Raw genomic sequence first — 19498 nt, forward strand, 5'->3', positions numbered from 1 at the left:
AGCTGACAAAAATGCAAAAAAAAAACAAGAGGAAAGCTGGAAAAAAGGCAGAAGGTAGAGAAAAAAGAGAAACACAGAGAAAAGAGAAGGCTCCTGTCTTCTACTGCATCCATCTGTTCTGACAATGCAGGTGGAGGTCTATTCAGTCTGCCCTGCATGAGTGTGTGAGCGTGCGCGTGTGCGTGTGTAAGGATGGGGGGGGGGGGGGGCAGGAAGAAGGGGAGGGGAGAGGGAAGGAGGGAGAGGAGAGATGGATGGGGGAGAGAGAGAGAGTGTATGTGTGTGAGGGGGGAGGAGAAGAGGAGGAGGGGGGGCTCATGGTGATCTTTGCTGAAGGGGATAATGGTTGAGGAGCGCATAGCAATGGCTGCCATGTTTTACCCTCCCTGCACAATTAGCCAATCAGAGGCAAGCTCTGCCAGCCAGAAGGACACATAAAAGAAGAACATTGCAGCAGAGGCACAGAAGGAGACTGCGAGGAGCAGGGAAATACACACACACACACGCAACAGCAGCCAAAGCAAAACACCCTCCCCTGGACACACCCTATCGGGGATCACTGCTTCTCTTTTTTCTGTGCTATCGCCCACGCCGCTCGGAGAGAAATCACTTGCACATCATCATCCTGAAGAAAACCCCCTTTCTCCTCATTCTCCATCTGCAGAGGAAACCTACAATCTCAAGGGCTGAGAATCCCTGGCGAAGATTTGTCCTTTTTTCCTTTTTTCTTTTTTTTTCTTTTCATTTGGAAATTTGAGGCTGTCATTTTTTTCCAACCACCCCGTCCAAAAGGCCACCGTATACAATATTAATTGAAGCCTCCACATCAAGACCTGCCAATCGAAGGACGTAGATCACTATCATCTTTGTGGATCAAGAATGGTTACTGTACGTACACCTCCTTCTTTTTACTCTCTTGTGATAGAAAGCTTTTGTGGCGGAGTACTGGGTAGATCTGTAAGCACACTGCAGTAGAGATGGAGAAATGTCTGCCAAAATGTGCTATGTGCTGTTTATTACCTACATTGTCTATTGTTATCATTCAATGTCACACATACGCACACACATGTACACACACACACATACACATACTCAAACACACATACACACACACACAGACACATACACTGTCTCTGGCAGTAAAGATTAACCTCCTCTTTATTTGTAATGGCATATGGAGAGATGCGCTGTGTTCCCTTAGTGCTTGACTTTTCCACAGCTGACTGTGTGGAGTCAAGACGCCACTTTCTTCTGCCATTTTACAGTCAGATGGAAGACGTTTATACGCTCCTACTTCCGTTTCATGTCGTTTCTCTCATTCCCAAGCGCGACAGATTCACTAAGACATTTGTTTAAAATTGTGGCGCACAGGGTCAGGGAATTCCGTGGGAATATCGCCCGGTGCTGAAATAACAGGGCGGGCGACAGGGATAGAAGCTTGCCGAGGCCGCGTGCTGCTTTAGCAGTGATGGGGGGCGTACTGCCTTTCTCTGCCTGGCGCAGCAAATGATGCTCGAGACGGATTTCTGAGACAAAACATGATGCCTCGGAGGCTGAGAGCCCATCGAGAGCTAGGCAAAGAAAAGGGTCGAGTCACTCAGAGAGGGGGAGGGGAGCGGAGAGATATTACGCATCTATTGGTTTGGATTGAATCAGGCAAGTAGAAATTCCTAAGGGTTCTCGTTGCGATGCAACAGAGCAAGTGAGCTGTAAATTTCAGGCCACGCGAGAGAGGATGGAGAGAGGAATGTCTTGATGAAAACTATTTTAAATGCCCTTGAAAGCGCTAGTAATTTGAGGCTGTGTGGTAGACAAAACATTTCGAAATTGCAAAATGTCTTGATCTAGAAAACAGACCCTTTCTCATATAATCGTATCACACAACAAATAGAAAGCAAACGGACAAACGAATTGGGCGTGTCAACTGGATTCGAAGACAAGGCGTTGGCATGCGCTGGCAACTTATCCCAACCAAAACCTAGCACAAGGTGGTTGTTTTGCACCAGGCCAATTGTTTTTGACATTTAGAAGATGTGTTTTTAAAATCAAAGCATACAGGCCTCAATACTAACTTAAAAAAAACACTTAATATCCATAGGCTTTCTGCCGTTAAGTGAGTCGGCCATCAACATTGTGATAATGCAAGTTTTTAGATTCCATGCCCAAGTGGTGGAGGATCCCTACCTATGGCAAATAAAAATATGTAGGGAAAATCTTTTACAGAAATTAACACACATTTAAGCAGCAAGCAGCAAAAACGCAAGACTAAGCATTTGAGCACGTGGCCTTCAACTGATGAGATTGTTTATAGTTCAGGTTTCTGATATGATGTAGTGTGATGTTTAAGAAACCACGTCAATATATCCCTCCATCTTCCGCGTATTCATATTTTGTCTATATTAAAATCTAAGGCGTTTATACGTAAAATCTTGATGAACAATAATTGGAAACAAAGAAACCCCCATCTGGTCGCAAAGCTAGGCCTACTGCACAGCTGAACGCATGAACTCCTAGGATACGTTCAACCAGTTATTGGCACTCTTGATTCATAAACGTTTGTGATTAATCCAGGCTCCGGGAGAGGGCCTCTGGGCGTCATGCACAAAGCTATCTCCCCACCACATGTTCCGCAGTCCTCCGTGAGCGTGCTTACCGCAGTGCCAAACGAATAAAACCGTTGAGTCAGATAACCTTCTCGAGGCGCTTACACAATTCAAGGACAAGGACATCACGAACGACGAAAAACCCGAACATGCTGAGTAAATTGGTTAAACAAAAATAATATTCATATTCATTCATTCATATTCAGAAAAACGTGTCAGATCAATCATTTTCCGAGGAACTGCTTCGTAAGCCAAGCAGGCCGCTGCTTTCTGGAAGAGTATACATAGGCTCCAGTAAGAAAAAACGCCTCGTAGGTTGTACCTTGTTCACCGCTTTCAGCCACATAGCCTCTATATATGCTGTATGAGAATGAGAGACCTCCATTTTTGGGTGGTTACGTAAGCAAATGTGTAGTTCATGAAGCCAACTAGATATCAACAAATTAAGTTAAGCTAAAACTCACACTATTTAAAATATTGTGGAAATCAATACTTTTTCTTTATGAAATAGAAAAACATTAAAAGAGCGATATATTATTATTAGTAGTAGTATTATCATATTATTATTATCAGTGGTCGACAGCTTAACTCGTTGTAATGTTCATTGTTCCCGGAGTCGCGAAGCCTCTGGCCTCTACACAAAGCGCCACTGTTTACATTAATATTCATGGTGCTGCCATAGCCTCTGCGCGAGAGAAGAGGAGGAACGGGTGGCTCTTTTGTTTGCTTGTGTCAATACGTTTATTCAGCAAAAAGGCGCAGGGATTTATGAATGCCTGCGGAGCACACATGTCCATGCTGGTTTGAAAAGGAGCATGGCTAAACAAAGCAATTAATTGGAGTAGATGACGGAACAAAAAAGTAACAAATATGTGATTTGAGGAGTCAGAGCACTGTAGTGTTTGTGTGCTTTTATTTTAAATGGTAAAAGGCGCAAGAGCCATAGCTTTTAGCAGTTGCTAATGTTATCCTTCTCCGATGGAATTCCTGGTAGCCACTCCCTATTTCAGCACTCTGGATAGCGACCAAGCATGGTTTCAGCTGGTTACTGCAAATCACGTATATTGCCACGATTTTTGATACGGTGAAAGAGGATACTGTAAACTAGCTAAAGCATGAAGTAAATTTGGTAGTGTATTTTTACATTCTCTTGCCAAATTCAAGAAAAATGAACTTCTCATGGTAGTGTCCATCCCTAAACCACGCTGACAGTAATACCACTATTAAGACATGAACGCTAAGGACATGGATCCCCAAGGCTTGAGCTATGACTTGTGTCCTGTTGTTTTACAGCTGCCACTATGATCCCTTAAGCTCCGGCAAGAGTATGGCTAGAGCCTTTTGTTTTGGATAATCCTGTAAGCTGTGTCAGTGAGACGGCCTATTGGCAACTCCGGCTCAGCATTCACATTTGATCTAGGACGAGCAGAAAAGTGCATCAGTGAATCCTACAGAGTAAATAGGGAGAGAAGAGTGGAGATGAATGATAAATAGTCCCAGGTCCATTTATTTCCCCATGTTTCCTCCTTCATTTCATTTCATAAGAGGTAGGTTTAAAGCAGATGAGTCCATCTTCATTTCCATGTTATAATTATATCATTATCCAAATGGGTGTGTGCATACATCTATGTGTGCGCAATGTCAAGTGAAGCAGCTGTATATTTTCTGAAAAAAAAATTACATTCTGAACACATGGTTGCGTTGTGTCCTAAAGAAGTTGCCTCAGCCTTCAAGGAAGTGATCTCATGAGTGCTTAACAGGAAGCGAGAGCGTTGTCACGTGCTTAGTGATGAGATCATCACAAACTCTTTGTTCAGGAGGCTGAGAGAGGAATTGATCAATAAGTGTTCTGCCTTTGAGCCCCCTGCAGCAAAGATTGACTACACTCATCAATATGAAACAAAATGAAACGCATCAGACAGTTTTGGGAAAATGACACTGTAATAGTTTAGCCAGGTATGGCTAGAAGGTATAGGTTTAGGATTTGATGCATTTTACCACTTATTTGAAAAAAAGACAGCACCAAACATACTCTTTGATAAATTCTCATATAAGAAAATATCTATACATGTTGTATTTTAAATGATCCTTCACAATGTGAAATGACTGTCGATAACGTGCAAACGGTCTGTCGTTTGGTTCGCCGCATGCGTGTTGCTGTGGTCTACGGCTGCCAGAGCAGGCAGGCCTCTTGTTTGCGTGCAAGTCTAGGTCCATGTGTAGGCGATGATGATGATGCAGTGCATTAAATATTGAGGGAGATCTCTCCGGTCCCAGAAATAGAAGAGTACAGGCTGAGACATGAGGGGCCAGCCCATCCTCGCAGACCTGCTGGAGAGAGTCTCGTGCTCTCAGCACTAATAGGCGCAGGAAGCCGGTCCCATGTTTGTCATTTTGAGAGACAATTTAATTAATTTGCCGGCCCAGGCCTCATTTACAAGCATCCCCACTGTCAGATTTGTTTCTATGAAAAAGATTTATGTGATAAAGGGGCAAGCCATCCCTTTTAAGGGCCTATTTATGTGTGGATGAAAGAACCATGCTCTGCCTGAACATATTGTGGACATACAAGGGCTGAAAAACTCAGGACAGGCGAGGTTTGCTGAGCTTGCCAGCCGGTCTCTGAGGCCATCCAGGGCCCCTCTCTGCCCATGGCTTATATAACGCTTTACACTTGTCACTGTGGATGCGTGGCCTGCCATGGGCTGGTTCGTTTCAGTTGGCAGATCAAATTAGGCTCCTATCTTGTCACTTGGTGGAAAGGCTGATTTTTCTCTCCAAAACACAATTTAAGCAATTTGTGGGCTGTATCTTTAAATATACGTATTTTTTTCATTCTTTGGTACAGATTGTTGCATTTAATTTGTATATATTCTGGATGGATAAGTACAGATCTATTTTATATATATTTATATAAATTTTTTGGTAAATCAGTGTATTACATGTGTAATTTTTTTTATCATTCGCTATTTCTGTGCCTTGGCCAGACCAGACTCTTCCAATTCAACATGGACCACATTGTGAGCACTGTTCAGATAGCTCCTAAATAGATTAGCATAATGAAACTCTGTGTTCCTCACTCTGCTTTGTGTTCCTGTAGTGATAACACACTCCATAGCTTTCCACACAATCTCTTCTCATCAATACTGTTTGAACTGAATTCTATGTCGATGGCACTGTAGAGAAAAAACCTGCTTATCATTCTAATAGATAAAAGACAAGCAGTATTGGACTGACTGAGATGTTTTCCCTCTCCTCGCCTATCGTTTGCACACAAACACACACTCTGTTAAAAGTCAAGAAGCCAGCCAATAGCAACAGTCGTCAAGCCACTGTTACCTGGGCAACCTGGTCCTAGGTAATGCCGAGGGCGATAATAAGACACAGTACCACCGGAGAAAGAATCAGACAGACGAGAAAGACAAGAGATGAACAGAAAGAGAGAGAAGAGCAGGGATGGAGGACTGTGTTTGGGATGTAGACACTGCTATGGCACCGACCCCATGTTGGGTGCAGACATCAATGCTACTGGTTATCAAATCCAAATTGGGCTATTTCAAATTTGATGTCAGATATGCTTTTAGGATAATGGGGAATTCATGCTAAGAAGCAGGAAAATAGACAGCTGATAGCTTCCCTCATAAAAGGGCAGTTGTAATTAACCTCCACTTTGCTATAGTCAGCTTATAGGGTGGGGTTTGTCTTTGAAAAAGAATCCTTGCAATCATGTGAGGTTGCAGCACACTAACCCTCTGATAGACATCACACTCCAGTCAATACCTGGCTTAAAGGGAGGAACCCGTTTTAAATGTAAATACCCAACATTTGTTGAAAGAGAAATAATGAGGGGGAAAAAATAAAATCTTTAATTTCAAATATCCTGGAGATACTCAAGCGAAGCGCTAGAAAATCAACATCAGCAGTGACGACTGAAAAAGAGCTTATGAGAGCCGGAGATGGTGAGCACGCCCGGCTAATGACAGAAAATGAGCTTTCGAGGCACATGAAGATTTGATGAGTGGAGGGCGGAAAGAAGAAAGAGAGGGAGAGAAGGAGGGAGGGAGTGAGAGAGAGAGAGGGGGGGGGGGAGAGAAGGGAAGAGAGGGAGAGAGAATGGAAGAAGTTTTATCGCTGACCTGCACACATCTGTTCCCAGAAAATACCCCAAAGGCCAAATTAAGCAACAGGGTGTAGTCCAGAGCAACACGGAAGAAAACACGAATAAAAGCAACACACGCACACACAGTCACATACAGACACACACAAGACAAAAATACAAGGGTCCGAAACAAGTGCTTAGACTATTTCACATTTGGCCTTTTTGATCAGATATATATTTTTGAATGCATATGGAGTGTCCTTGAGTACAGCTAACAGAGCCGAGTACGTCCAGTCACAATGTCACTTCCTCTTTGTCTGTCCGCCACCCCCTCAACCACCATCAGGGCTGTGCTGGCATTGTGATGTAACGGCGCTTGACCCTGGATAGAAGGGGGGGGGGAGGCCTGTGACATCTGCATAGCCGTCGGCACACAGAGGCAGGGAGACTGAGAGAGAGGATGGAGAGAGAGGGAAAGGCAGGGATGGAGAGAGAGGATGGAGAGAGAGGGAAAGGCAGAGATGGAGAGAGAGGATGGAGAGAGAGGGAAAGGCAGGGATGGAGAGAGAGGGAAAGGAGGAAGTGAAAAGGAGGGTAGGGTTTGTTGCATTGTGCGCTCCCACCTCTTGACTGTTCACCCCCAAAAAGGCGCAAAGGAGGGGTTGTGTTCTTTTAAAGGACGGCTTTATTTTACTTTACTACAAAAAAGACACTCACACACTCACAGAGAAACGGTCACACTAATTCTTTTTTCCTGATTGGCCCCAGCAGATAATCAGCACCATGGAAACTCAGGTGTCCAATGGTCCAAGTGGAACCAGCCTGCCGAATGGCCCAGTCATCAGCAGCAACGGTTCCACAGACGACAGCAAGACCAACCTGATCGTCAACTACCTGCCTCAAAACATGACACAGGAGGAGTTCAAGAGCCTGTTCGGCAGCATTGGAGAAATTGAATCCTGCAAACTGGTCCGGGACAAGATCACAGGTACCCCAACACAAAGTAAAAAGCACTTTTAAACGGATTTGTAGTATAGCTGAAATTGTTCTAAGTGTGCCGTGATGATTGTTGTTGATATGCGTGACGTCTGATCACAGGTCAGAGTCTGGGCTATGGCTTTGTGAACTATGCAGATCCCAATGATGCAGACAAGGCCATCAACACACTCAACGGTCTCAAACTACAGACAAAAACGATCAAGGTGAGGCCACCTCAACCGTCTGCTCCTCAATCACTGCACTCTCAATGGAGAGGAAGTGGGGGAGAAAAGAAAAGAAAGAGGCAGAGAGGGAGAGAGAGAAACAGAGGGAGGTATGGGCAGCCCCAGACGTGACAGAGGGAGTGAAGGAGGGAGGGGCAAGCGGTGGGGGAGGGAGGGGTCGCCAGGAACAAAGGGAGCGAAGAATGGCGAGAGGGAGAGGAGAGAGCGGAGGTCAGAAAGCAAGGGGGCCGTGTGCGGCGGCGATTGTGATGGAAATGTAATTAGGGAGGCGCACTGTGGGGCAGTGGGGTCAGAGCAGGCAGCCCCATCTGCCTCCAATCTTGGCTAATTAGGGGTCTCTTTGTCCCAAAGTCAGATGGAGGGATGGAGAGAGAGGGAGAGGGAGGGAGGGAGGACGGCTTCGGTTGGGTATTAAAAAAAGAGAGAGGGAGAGAGTGAAAGATTAAACACTGCCCAGGCGCCTGCCACCCCATCCCATCAAAGCAGATGAAAGATTGGGACAAAGCACAGGCTGAGATAGACATGCTCAGCAAAAGCAGCGTGGACAGCTAAACAACCAAAATCTGGCTCTCGCATCTGCTCGTAGGAACAAAGACTCAATGTAACATTGATTACTAATGAAGAATTACATTTTTCTTTCATAACAAGTTGTTGGAAATACTTATTATTTCATCCAATATCAATTGCAAACTGTAAAAGCGCAAGAGGTAATACTGTATTCTATTAGTGTATCCATAATATAGTATAATCCAGATATTTTTCACAATTGGTTTGATACAAATCTTTGTTATGACATACAGTATATAATATTAGAATGGAAGGTTCTAGTTTGTTTCAAATTTAAAGTAATGGCAGTGCAGGCACTGTATTCATTCCGTATGCGCCACTACACATATCTGGTTTTAGGCTTAACAAATGTCATATTTTCCAAGTCAATACAGGCATTGTGAGAGAGCAGAAGACATGGCCAGGGTGGGGAGTATGTGTGTGTGTGTGTGTGTGTGTGTGTGTGTGTGTGTGTGTGTGTGTGTGTGTGTGTGTGTGTGTGTGTGTGTATGTGTGCATTTGGGGGGGGTTGTCAGGAGTTAAGGAAAAAGGGGGGAGCAGAATGTCAATGACAGGATTAGAGGCCATATGGGCTGTAGGCACCATCTGTACTGCGGGAGCGATAGGGAGAGGGTTAATTATAGGGCAGACTCCAGTCCCTCAGCATCCCCTCCCCATTCTACAAAAGCACTGGCCAATCTCTGCCATGCACCCACACGCTCAACAATAACACCCCTGCCTCAGCCCAGAACAATACACCCCAGGCAGACGTATAGAATCAATACAGCTTGAGGAGATTGAGTGAGATATGGCTGCTATACAGCAATACAAAGTGCAATACAAAGATGTTCAGTCAGCCATTGTTGCAGGCTATTCAGTTTTTGGGAATTTTGTGTTCTGGGTCGAACATCTTGTGGAAATGTTAGCCAGCTAGCCTAGTTGTGGGTTTGGTGGTGTTTGTAAGGCAAGTCTGTTGGCTTTTAGCATGTTAGCTAAAAATTGCCTCTTTAAAGTTGTTTTTTTTGTGAATCAAAAAATAAACTCAAAATTTGAGACGCATACTGTCAAATAAATGGAGCCAGTCTAGAGAGCAAAAAGATGCAAAGCAATGGAATGAATGTTATATTCTACATATAAGCTTCAAAGCTTTTTAGCAAAAATATATGCGGATGTAACCCCTTTGTAACCACCAACATTTTGATTAGTAACTCATTTAATTACACATCCATTCTCAGTCACGGTAACAAATTACAATTACATTTTTTTTTTAAATTTAATTACATAACTCCATTACATGTAACTAGTTACTCCCCAACCCTGTATATTGTATATGTATTCATCAGTGTGTCCAGGTTGAGGATTTGCGTGGGCGTTTTAGATGTATTCTGGGAGTGAAGTGAGTGTTTTGTCAGTTGTCAGGGATGCTGGATGTCTTGTGATCTGTTTATAAGGTTTGCTGGTTGCCAGAGAAGCCATTTCCCCCCGAGGAGGAAGACAAAGGGAGATGGAGGGAGGAATGGAGAAAGGGAGGGGAGGGGAGGGGAGGGGAGGAGTGATTTTTCTATCTCTGACAACATTCGCACTCTCCCTCTCTCCCCCTCCCCTCCCTTTCCCACTCTCTCTTATCTCGTGCTTTCTGTCTTTCCCTTTCTCTTTCACACAGACACACACAGTAAAACCGACGTTCCAAATCCATCCCTTTAATTGCTGTCCACATACACCGACATTAGAGCACAATCCCTAATAATCTTGGGCAAATTGTATATGGAGTTTATTAAATACCCATTTGGCTCTCAATCTACTGAAATACAAATGTATTTATTTTTTTTAAGACTTACTAATATGCTATTAAAGCACATTCAGGCCAATTAATATTTAAAAAATTGGGAAAAAATAAAATGGCATTGTATGGCCTTTCATAACAGATTGTTGTATTATTAATCCAGTGAAACTGTTATGGATTTTGGTGCCGTCGTGTCAAGGCAATGCAAGCCTGTACCTTCGTGGAACATTTTCACACAGAGATTTGCTGCATGTTGTAGTTTGCATACATGGGTTAGGGAAGTGGTGTTTGTGTGTATGTGTGTGTGTGGGGGGGGGAGCAGGTGTGCTCTTGTGGAGACAGAAGAGAGAGAATGCAGACAAGTGCACACTTGAGTGACTAATAAGGGCACTAAGTGGGAAAAGAGCAAGGTGGAGTAGGGGAAAAGTGGGGTATTTGAAGAAAAAAACACACACCTCCTTTTTGCCACAGTGTGACAGTTGGCAAGGCTACCCTGTCCGAGACATCGAGTTGTCGGTTCTCCATTTCTCACATGGGAATTTGGCTTGGTACCCTTCTCCCTGCAGGTATCGTACGCAAGGCCTAGTTCGGCCTCTATTCGCGATGCCAACCTGTACGTAAGCGGCCTCCCCAAGACCATGGGCCAGAAGGACATGGAGCAGCTCTTCTCCCAATACGGCCGCATCATAACCTCCCGCATCCTGGTAGACCAGGTCACAGGTAAGGAAAAAGCTCCCCGGTCTTTACCATCACAGACACAATCTTAAACAACTAACAATTAATACGCTGTCTTCACTGTAACCATCATCGGCTCCTAAATCCCATTAGACCAAGGCACATAGAAATGGAACCACTAAAGGAGCTCATACCACAAGCATAAATACAAACACCTGCTAGTTTATTTGCAATCATCACTATCAGTATTCACCATGCAATCTTCATCATCACCTTACATAACTTGGTGAGATCAAGCCAAAACAAGAGCTGGAACTCACTGCTCCTAATGTTCTCCAACCTAAAGAATAAACACCTAGCCCTGGTCTCAGAGAGAGGACGCATAGTGACTTCCAAATCCAACACATTCTGAATCCTAACACGAAGACAGCAGTTTAAGTGCAGCCATTTTTTAGCCATTTTCACTTTGCTCTGACAGAGCATTTTAAAACTCGAATTAAATACCGAACCATTCCAAAAACCACCTGGCTAGAGCAGCTCTTAGCAACTGATGCTATAGCTAACACTCTGAAGTCTGTGGTTAGCTCAGATGCTAACAGTTTGACTGCTTTTTGTCGCCCCCCTCTCCTGGAGCAGGCATCTCACGCGGAGTAGGTTTCATCCGTTTTGACAAAAGGAACGAGGCAGAGGAGGCCATCAAGGGTCTGAACGGCCAGAAACCCCTAGGCGCATCTGAGCCCATCACCGTCAAGTTCGCCAACAACCCCAGCCAGAAGACGGGCCAGGCGCTGCTCACCCAGCTCTACCAGACCGCCGCACGCCGCTACACCGGACCCCTGCACCACCAGACCCAGCGTTTCAGGTACCATCCTCCTCCTCCCACCTTCCTCCTCCTCTCTAGCATCACTCTCTCACGTGTCTTCCCCTCTCCGTCTCTCTGTGAGTCTCCCTTTGAAAAAGCAGCAGCGTGGCTTAGCAGTTGTAAAACAGAAACCGGGAAACGAATCAACCAAAAATAGCGTAGCGTGAAAACAAGAGCGGGCGATGAGGGAAAGGGATGGGAAGGGAGGGGAGGGGGCAACTCAAGCAGAAGGAAGAAGGACATTAGATGGGCCTTCCATCATCTCATTTAACAAGTAAGAGATTGTTAAACAACTGCGGGGATAGGGTGTGTGAATGAGATAGCACTATAGCAGGCCCGCACACACATGCAGTCCTTATATAGAGTGCACCCATCACGTCGCCTGAGGGCCACGCAAGCACTGCACCACTGTGGTCGCTCAGGCCCCGCTCTCTGATTGGTGGATGCCGAGGAGCCGAGGTCGGGCTGCAGCGCAGAGCGCCATCTGCAGCAGGCTGAAGGAGCTGCATGTCTGAGAACCACAGCCAAAAACAACTCACTCTCTTCTTTTCTTCTGTTTGGTCCGATCTCGCCACTAACGTCTCCACCTCCCTCATTTCCCCCTTTTGCATTGCAGACTCGACAATTTACTAAACGCCACCTACGGAGTCAAGAGGTAAATGCCAAAGGTGTCCTTTCCAACAAAGCATCCATGCCTAAACAACCTCAAACAAAGTGCCCGGAATACCACCTGCTGACTCAAATCTTAAATTGGAGATAGAATTCAAAGTCAAATCCCCCTAGATTTCATTGATACCTTGAAACATTACCAAGCCATAAATAGACCTCTATTTATGGATGTGAATTTGAGATTGAACAGCAGGACATTCTGGCATGGCTTTGTTTAACAGTTTTGTTCTTTTTTTTCTTTGGTTTGGATTACTTGATTGAACTGATTTGTATGTATTTCTTTATGGAACTAACATTTTTATTTCAGTTTTCCGTTGCTTTAATGTCCTTTTTTTCCACCAGCATGGACATACCAGATTCCGTTTGCGTCTTCTTCTGTTTGCTCCAACTATTCCTTTGATTTGTTTCTGATTTGCTTTCATTCCTCTCTAGGTTGTGTGTTTTTTGCTAAATATTGTGCATTTTTTTCTGTTGGACATTGTGATTACTGTGTCCTACTTCTGCAGGGCTTTCGTTCAACAGGGAATGTGATTAAAATACTATGCAGGGGAATGTGGGTGACTGAGTGCTAGATGAAAGGCCTGCTCCTTTATTTGTTTTGTTCTATACGGAAACCTATAGTCTGTATGGGTGTTTGTGTATGTGTGCGTGTGTGTGTTGCCTGCAAATCCTCTGTGTCTACTTAAAGCAGAGATGATGGAGATGGGGTCCCCGTTCTTCCATACATCGACGTCAAAAGCCACAAGCAATACCCCCCCCCCCCCCCCCCCAAAAAAAAACAAACAAACAAAGAAACAAACAAAAAGCTGCAGGAACCCGCATGTTAGTAGCAAGTGTAGCGACCCGCCACGAACTACATTCTGACACCCATGGCAGTTCTCCTTCTCTCCTCCCCAGGTTCTCCCCGATCACCATCGACAGCATGACCAGCCTGGCGGGGGTCAACCTGACCGGACCCACCGGCGCCGGCTGGTGCATCTTCGTTTATAACCTCTCGCCGGAGGCAGACGAGAGCGTGCTGTGGCAGCTGTTCGGGCCATTTGGCGCCGTCACCAACGTCAAGGTGATCCGCGACTTCACCACCAACAAGTGCAAGGGCTTCGGCTTCGTCACCATGACCAACTACGACGAGGCGGCCATGGCCATCGCCAGCCTCAACGGCTACCGCCTGGGCGACCGCGTGCTACAGGTCTCCTTCAAGACCAGCAAGCAGCACAAGGCCTAATGAGAGGAGGAGAAGGAGGGCACCAGGGGCCACTCAAAGCTCCCACGGCCTGGGGGGAGAGCCTTTGAGCTCCCCCACACGCTCACTCTACATGGGTCTGGACTGAGTCTCTCTCTCTTTCTCTGTTTCTCTCTCTGACACACACATACTTACACATACATAGATATACAGACATCCATACATAAACTTCTATACACTCATGTACACATACAGAGACAACACAACACACGCCACAGACACATTTAGTCAGAGTTCCGAACAAAACCACAGGTAGAGTTTTTCTTTTTTCTTTACACAACATGCTAGTCCTTCCCTACTTTTGCCTGGATTGAATTAGCGGTGGTGCGTAGCTGGTCTGGGAGGGGGATATGGGGGTAAAGGGGGTGGGATGGGATTTGGGGGGATGGTCAGGAGTCAGAAAAGGACAGTCTAATGAATGTGACAGAGAATGTGTGCTGAGTGCTTCGATTGAGTTCAGGCAAAGAACAAGAACTGATGGATGACAAAACATAGCGATCAAAAATGCGAAATGAACTAGAAAATATGTGCAATTTTACCCAAAACGTCTGCCCCACTAACCTCTCCTAGGGTGCTGGAGAGAATGTAGTCACTTTTTTACACTCGGGCATTTTGAATCAGCGATTTTTTTAGATCAAAGAAAAAGAATGAAAAACAGTGTTCTCTTATATATATTATGATATAACTATATATTCAATATTTAAGGTGGTTATTATAGCCGAGTATGTAAGCATTTTCTAGAACTTTGATACGGTTTCCTGGCTCTGATTTAGGTTGCAACCTAGCTTTAGGGCAGTTTCCCAACATGCTTGAGGTGAGACCTGATAGAGAAATGAAGAAACCTAGACATCCTGGTCACAGAAAATAAAAAGATGAAAGCCACATCACACCAACTGAACTAAAGAACCTCGCATAAAGAGGTCCGACAGCTGACAACCTCACCTTTACAGTCGTCACTGAAACACCTTTACACACACATACACACGTTCACACACACATGTGCGCCCCCAGTTTAGAGGGCGGTGAGAGTGAGAGTAGCAAATTATATCACTGGTACATGCAAGTCACCTGTATTTTTCTCCGCTCTGGCTTTGTTTAGATCTAGCGAGTAGAAAGGATTCCACCGCACGCAGCTGTCTGTGAACTTCGAGCATTGTGACAGTGTTCCCATGGTGACGGTGTTCGTGGGTAATTCTGTGAGAGGGCCACGTATGAGGCGAGAGAGCAAAAGCCATGTCAGCCCATCGCCATGGCAACTGGCAGCAAAGCTAAATCTACTCTAAAAAGCCAGATCTAAATCTGAACCATGAGAACAAGGCTGCAAGTCTGCATAGTTCACAGGCAGGTTTATTTTGTATTTTTCAAGCACATGGTTACAACAAAAACAGTGACCATATGCTTAAATTAGAATCAACAACACAAAAAATGGCTCCAGCTTTTGAGTACTGTGGCTGTGGCTCTTACAGCCATCGGGAAAGAAGCTGGTCATCCCACCCCTTCCCTTTACTCTGCATGACGACCCCCTCGAGACTCACTGAGCCCTGCTCACGACAGAAGCCACCACTCAGTCCATTCAAAATCCCTCCCATTCGTCCCATCTGAAAGTGCACCTGAAAGGGTTTGTTCTCCCGAGGAAAACCCCTAGCACGTTCAGACCGTACATATCGTCCCTTGCTCTCTGGCAGCAGTGTCACAGACTGACACCTTAGTTCAGTTCCTTTTTTGATCCGCACAGTGCCACCACCCAATCAACGAAAACCGTATCAGATTTATCGTGAGCTGGCCAACCCCTCTGTGTATTGTCCTAAGTAATGATAACTGAAAAGACCCTAAAAACACATACGTTCCATAAGGAGGAGACACTGTTTTACAACTGAAAGACGAGCTCATATCAATTAAGGATTTAAAAAAATGGTGTTCAAATCAAAACATTGTGTTGCTTTTCTAAATAACGCTGTGTTTAGCCAAAGAGGACAATGATCTCTTTGAAAGGATTAAGTTAGAGAATATATTTTTATACCTACAAAAGAAGATGAAGAAAAAGAAGAAGAAAAAAATAAGACCTTGTGCAGCATTTTTACAGATTCTTATGCGTGGACGTCCTCTCAGACACCGCATGGCTTTATTTTCAGAGTTTTCCACTTTAAGGATAGAGGGCCTGACTGTGCAGTGTAAGGGTGGGTGAGGGGGGGTAGAATGGATGGGGGACTAAGTCATATATCTTGCGCATATCTAACAGTGAAACCATCACAATATCTTTTGAAAAAAAAAACTAGGGAAAAGGAAAGGAAGAAACAGCGTCACTGTATTCGAAACCATAGCCATGCCAGATGTATGCATTAGGATAAAAAGAGATAAAAATATCAGGCTTTAAAAAAAAAAGAAAAATATCCTTTCCTCTGACGTTGCATAGAGTGTTGCCTCACAGGCGGTGCAGTGGGGCTCCTCAATGGGAGTGCCATGGGAAAGGCTAGGGAGGGCTGGGGTGGGGTGGGGTAGGGTGGGGCGAGAAATAGAAAAGAAACAACACTATGCGAAAGAACAGACTGTAAGCTTGCTGCCCTCCTTTAGAGCTGGCCTGTGAGGCTTGCCGTTTCCGAGATAAGAGCTCAGTCGCAGTGAGAGGGTGAGGCGTTAACCGGTCCTGAACCATCCCGTTCTGTTTCCATTCCTCCTTTGAAAAGGAAATGTCAATGTAACCTTGTGCTTCTGCCTCGTCGACGCACCAAAGAATCTGTTTCAAAGTGATTGGCTGAACATATAGCGTGGCTGTGCTAAGCTGTGGAAATCCAACCAAACTGTACATTCCCCCCCCCCCCCATCACACTTCCTGCATCCTCTTCCTCAGTGCACCACACGGGGACTGTAACACTATTATTCATTATCAGAACACTCTGTAGCCTTCTACTGCTTTTGGACTCACCAGGATAGCCTAGTTTTTAAAGTCCATGTCAGACTGTATGCTACGTTTATAATGCCTGGACTGCCTACCACTATAGGCCCATACCATTTTTCACCACAGAAATGTCTTTCTGCTCCTTTGCACATTAGCACTCAGCAGCAATTTTATGTTGAGGGATCCAAGCTGGGTAGTCAGTCAGACATCCTAGCTGGCCCCACAGCAGAGTGTGGGAACACATCTCTGTGTGACTATGAGAACACATGCAACAAAATCCTGCACATATCCTAGTCTCTTATCCTTCAGAGCATAAAATCATATCCTCCGAGCATATTACTAGTTCCTGCTTTATGAGATGTATCGCCGATGAATATTCAGCTGCCCTTTTCTGTCTTCAAGCTTAGGCATTCATATACATTCAAATACATATCCATCCGTTTGATCACGTCCCTGTCCAAATTCACCGCTAAGACCGCTCAACCTCTGCCCAGTTTGTTCACTGGTGGTGTGCCGAAGATGAGATCCAATCGTAGTCAAAAGTCAAGCCTTTTGTTTTTCCTACCCACTAAGATCAGGCCTCACACAACCGACCGTAGGTGACGAGGGGAGGGTTTAGGGCAGAGTAACAACAGGAGTGGCCCCAGTGTTAACCGGAACCTTGAGTCAAAAACGATAGAGAACCAACTGACCCTCGAGATACACACACAAGACAACACACCTACCATAGAGAGCCAAGGACAATGGCTGGAGACAAACATACTGCACCGCTAGAGCAACAATAATCATTTAAAAAGACAAAAAAACTTTCCTATGGAACAGTAAGTGCAATGTGCTTCGTTTTTATATTGACTGAGAACAAAAGATATATATATTTTTTAAAAAAGAAAATTAAACGTCACACTGAAATGGTTTGCGGAATAGTGAAAGGCTCAAACAATGACAAACAGATGAAGAAAAAAAAGTTAAGTGTTAAACTAACCGATTCATTAAAAGAATCAAACAAGCACTGAGAGCTCTGGTCTCTGAAAAAGTCCATTATCCCTTCCTCAGCCCTCAATTACTGCTCTGACCATGCAAGCTAAAAAACAACCACAAACAGCTGCTTATGGTGAAGAAAAGAGCAATCATTAAAAAACGACCGTGAAAGGGATACTGTCTAATATATCATCACTTTTAGCCCATGTCGATTTCAAACTATCATTTTTCCTGTAATTTATTGATTTACTTTACATATCAGATTCATGTGTTAACTTAGCGTATCTTTGTGTTGTTGACGTTGCCATAGAGTACACACATGGGTCGAAGATATTATTTGGTCGCTTTTAATGGGTACGATTCTTCTATTTTTTCCATTATTTAAACTTAGTTGCTGTTCTGACAGTGTATGCAGGTTTTAGAATTAGTTAGCTTTTTATTTCAATCAATATGTGTTCGATTGTGTTTGTAAAAGTCTGTGGTAGCTTTTGTTGCAACATAAATAATTTAAACTGAAAAAAATTCAATATAGCGCCAACAAACTTGTATTATTTGGGCGACTTTAAGCTTGTAGTTTTAACTTATTGTTAACTTAAAAACTATTTATTATTATTGATTATTATTATTGCCTCGTATAAAGTATGTTTTGTGTATATTTATGGTTTATTTCATTATATTTGCAAGTTTGAAATAATTTAATTTTGCCAAAATGTGGTTACACCTTTTTTTCCTTTTCTTTCTTTTAAAAGGGAACAAATAGATAAAAAAAACAGCTTTAGAATTACAATTTGGAAAAGTTCTCCATAGGCAAAGAATGCACTGCTATATAAAACTAAATGAAGTGTATAAACATACATGCTGTGTGCTAGATGTTATGCCTTTACTGCCTGTGTTCTGTTTGTCTTGTTAAATGAAAACCTTTTGATTATTTACTCTAAATCACAGTCTTGTTTTTTCTGCCACTTTCTGAACCCCGCTGTGAGTTGGAACCTGGGGTGAGGCCTAGGGCAAGGGCAGAGCCTGGGTCTGCGTCCGCTTCCAGAATATTCTGGATCGGCGACAAAGGCCTGCAGGCTCCATGTGCTCCCACAATGGCTCTCTTCCCACTGCGTTCAGAAAACAGACATGGCCAACACCTCGGCTTGAGAAAAACAAACAATGGCAGCCGGCCGGAGAGCGGGTTGTTATTTATCGGCAGAGCTTGAAAGGCTGACAAGCAGCTGGAAGAGATGCATTGTGGGGGATGGGGTCACTGAGCTAGGAACGGGGTCAGCGGTTCCTCTGTTTCTCAACCAACTGTATTTGTGTCTATTTATTTAGAGGGGACACAGAGTTACTTAGAAATGTTCTTTGGACAACATTATCCAGGTATGGTACAATGAAATAAAAAGACTAGATCAAAACAGACATCCATGTTGGTGGGTTGAAGAAAATATCTAAATATCTCATACTTCCAAACACGACCAAACGAACAAACAAAAAATGTAACCAAGGGGAAAAAAATAAACCTTTCAGTTTAGTTTAGGATATTTATTACTGGGATTTCAGCTGAAGATGCTTGAGGACTTTTTCATGGAATTGTTTAATTATTTGTACTTTACATGCCAGAAAAAAAATAAAAACTTAAAAGTTACATATCTCACTGGTCCGAGTTGTTTTTCCTTCCCGTTTCTTCTTGTCTGACATTATGTGGGTGGCTCCCATCAGCCCCTCTGACAGTTTGACTCACTACTTGAGAGCGGGCGTATAATTAGCCAAGCCGCTGACTGCGCAGCGCTACAACACGATTAAGCAGTAACTCCTGCGGTAGAGGCTGCTTCTCGCAGGCCGCCGGCTCAACTTACGGCACAGCATGCCCCATCGCCGCCGAAGCCGAAGCAGCCACACTCTCCGCATGGAGCACGCAAATGTTCTCCAGCCC

The 19498-nt window shown here is 44.3% G+C and overlaps 1 protein-coding gene across 11 annotated transcripts; it reads left to right on the top strand.

Annotated features, from left to right (window-relative positions):
- The first annotated feature begins 276 nt into the window (after positions 1-276).
- elavl3 (ELAV like neuron-specific RNA binding protein 3) lies at positions 277-19214 on the top strand. 11 transcript variants are annotated; one of them, XM_031575561.2, is made up of 7 exons: positions 277-888; positions 7474-7705; positions 7801-7904; positions 10821-10974; positions 11566-11791; positions 12408-12446; positions 13337-19214. In XM_031575561.2, exons 1-7 carry the CDS (start codon positions 880-882, stop codon positions 13683-13685), a joined length of 1113 nt encoding a protein of 370 aa, XP_031431421.1. In that variant the 5' UTR covers positions 277-879; the 3' UTR covers positions 13686-19214. The 11 variants fall into 11 exon arrangements, with proteins under 11 accessions (XP_031431421.1, XP_031431450.1, XP_031431433.1 ...); XM_031575573.2 differs by having other exon boundaries at positions 279-888; positions 7474-7690; XM_031575587.2 differs by having other exon boundaries at positions 279-888; positions 7474-7690; positions 13358-19214.
- The last annotated feature ends 284 nt before the right edge of the window (positions 19215-19498 follow it).

The sequence above is a fragment of the Clupea harengus genome, chromosome 1 (genome assembly GCF_900700415.2).
Source record: "Clupea harengus chromosome 1, Ch_v2.0.2, whole genome shotgun sequence".
Classification (NCBI taxonomy): domain Eukaryota; kingdom Metazoa; phylum Chordata; class Actinopteri; order Clupeiformes; family Clupeidae; genus Clupea; species Clupea harengus.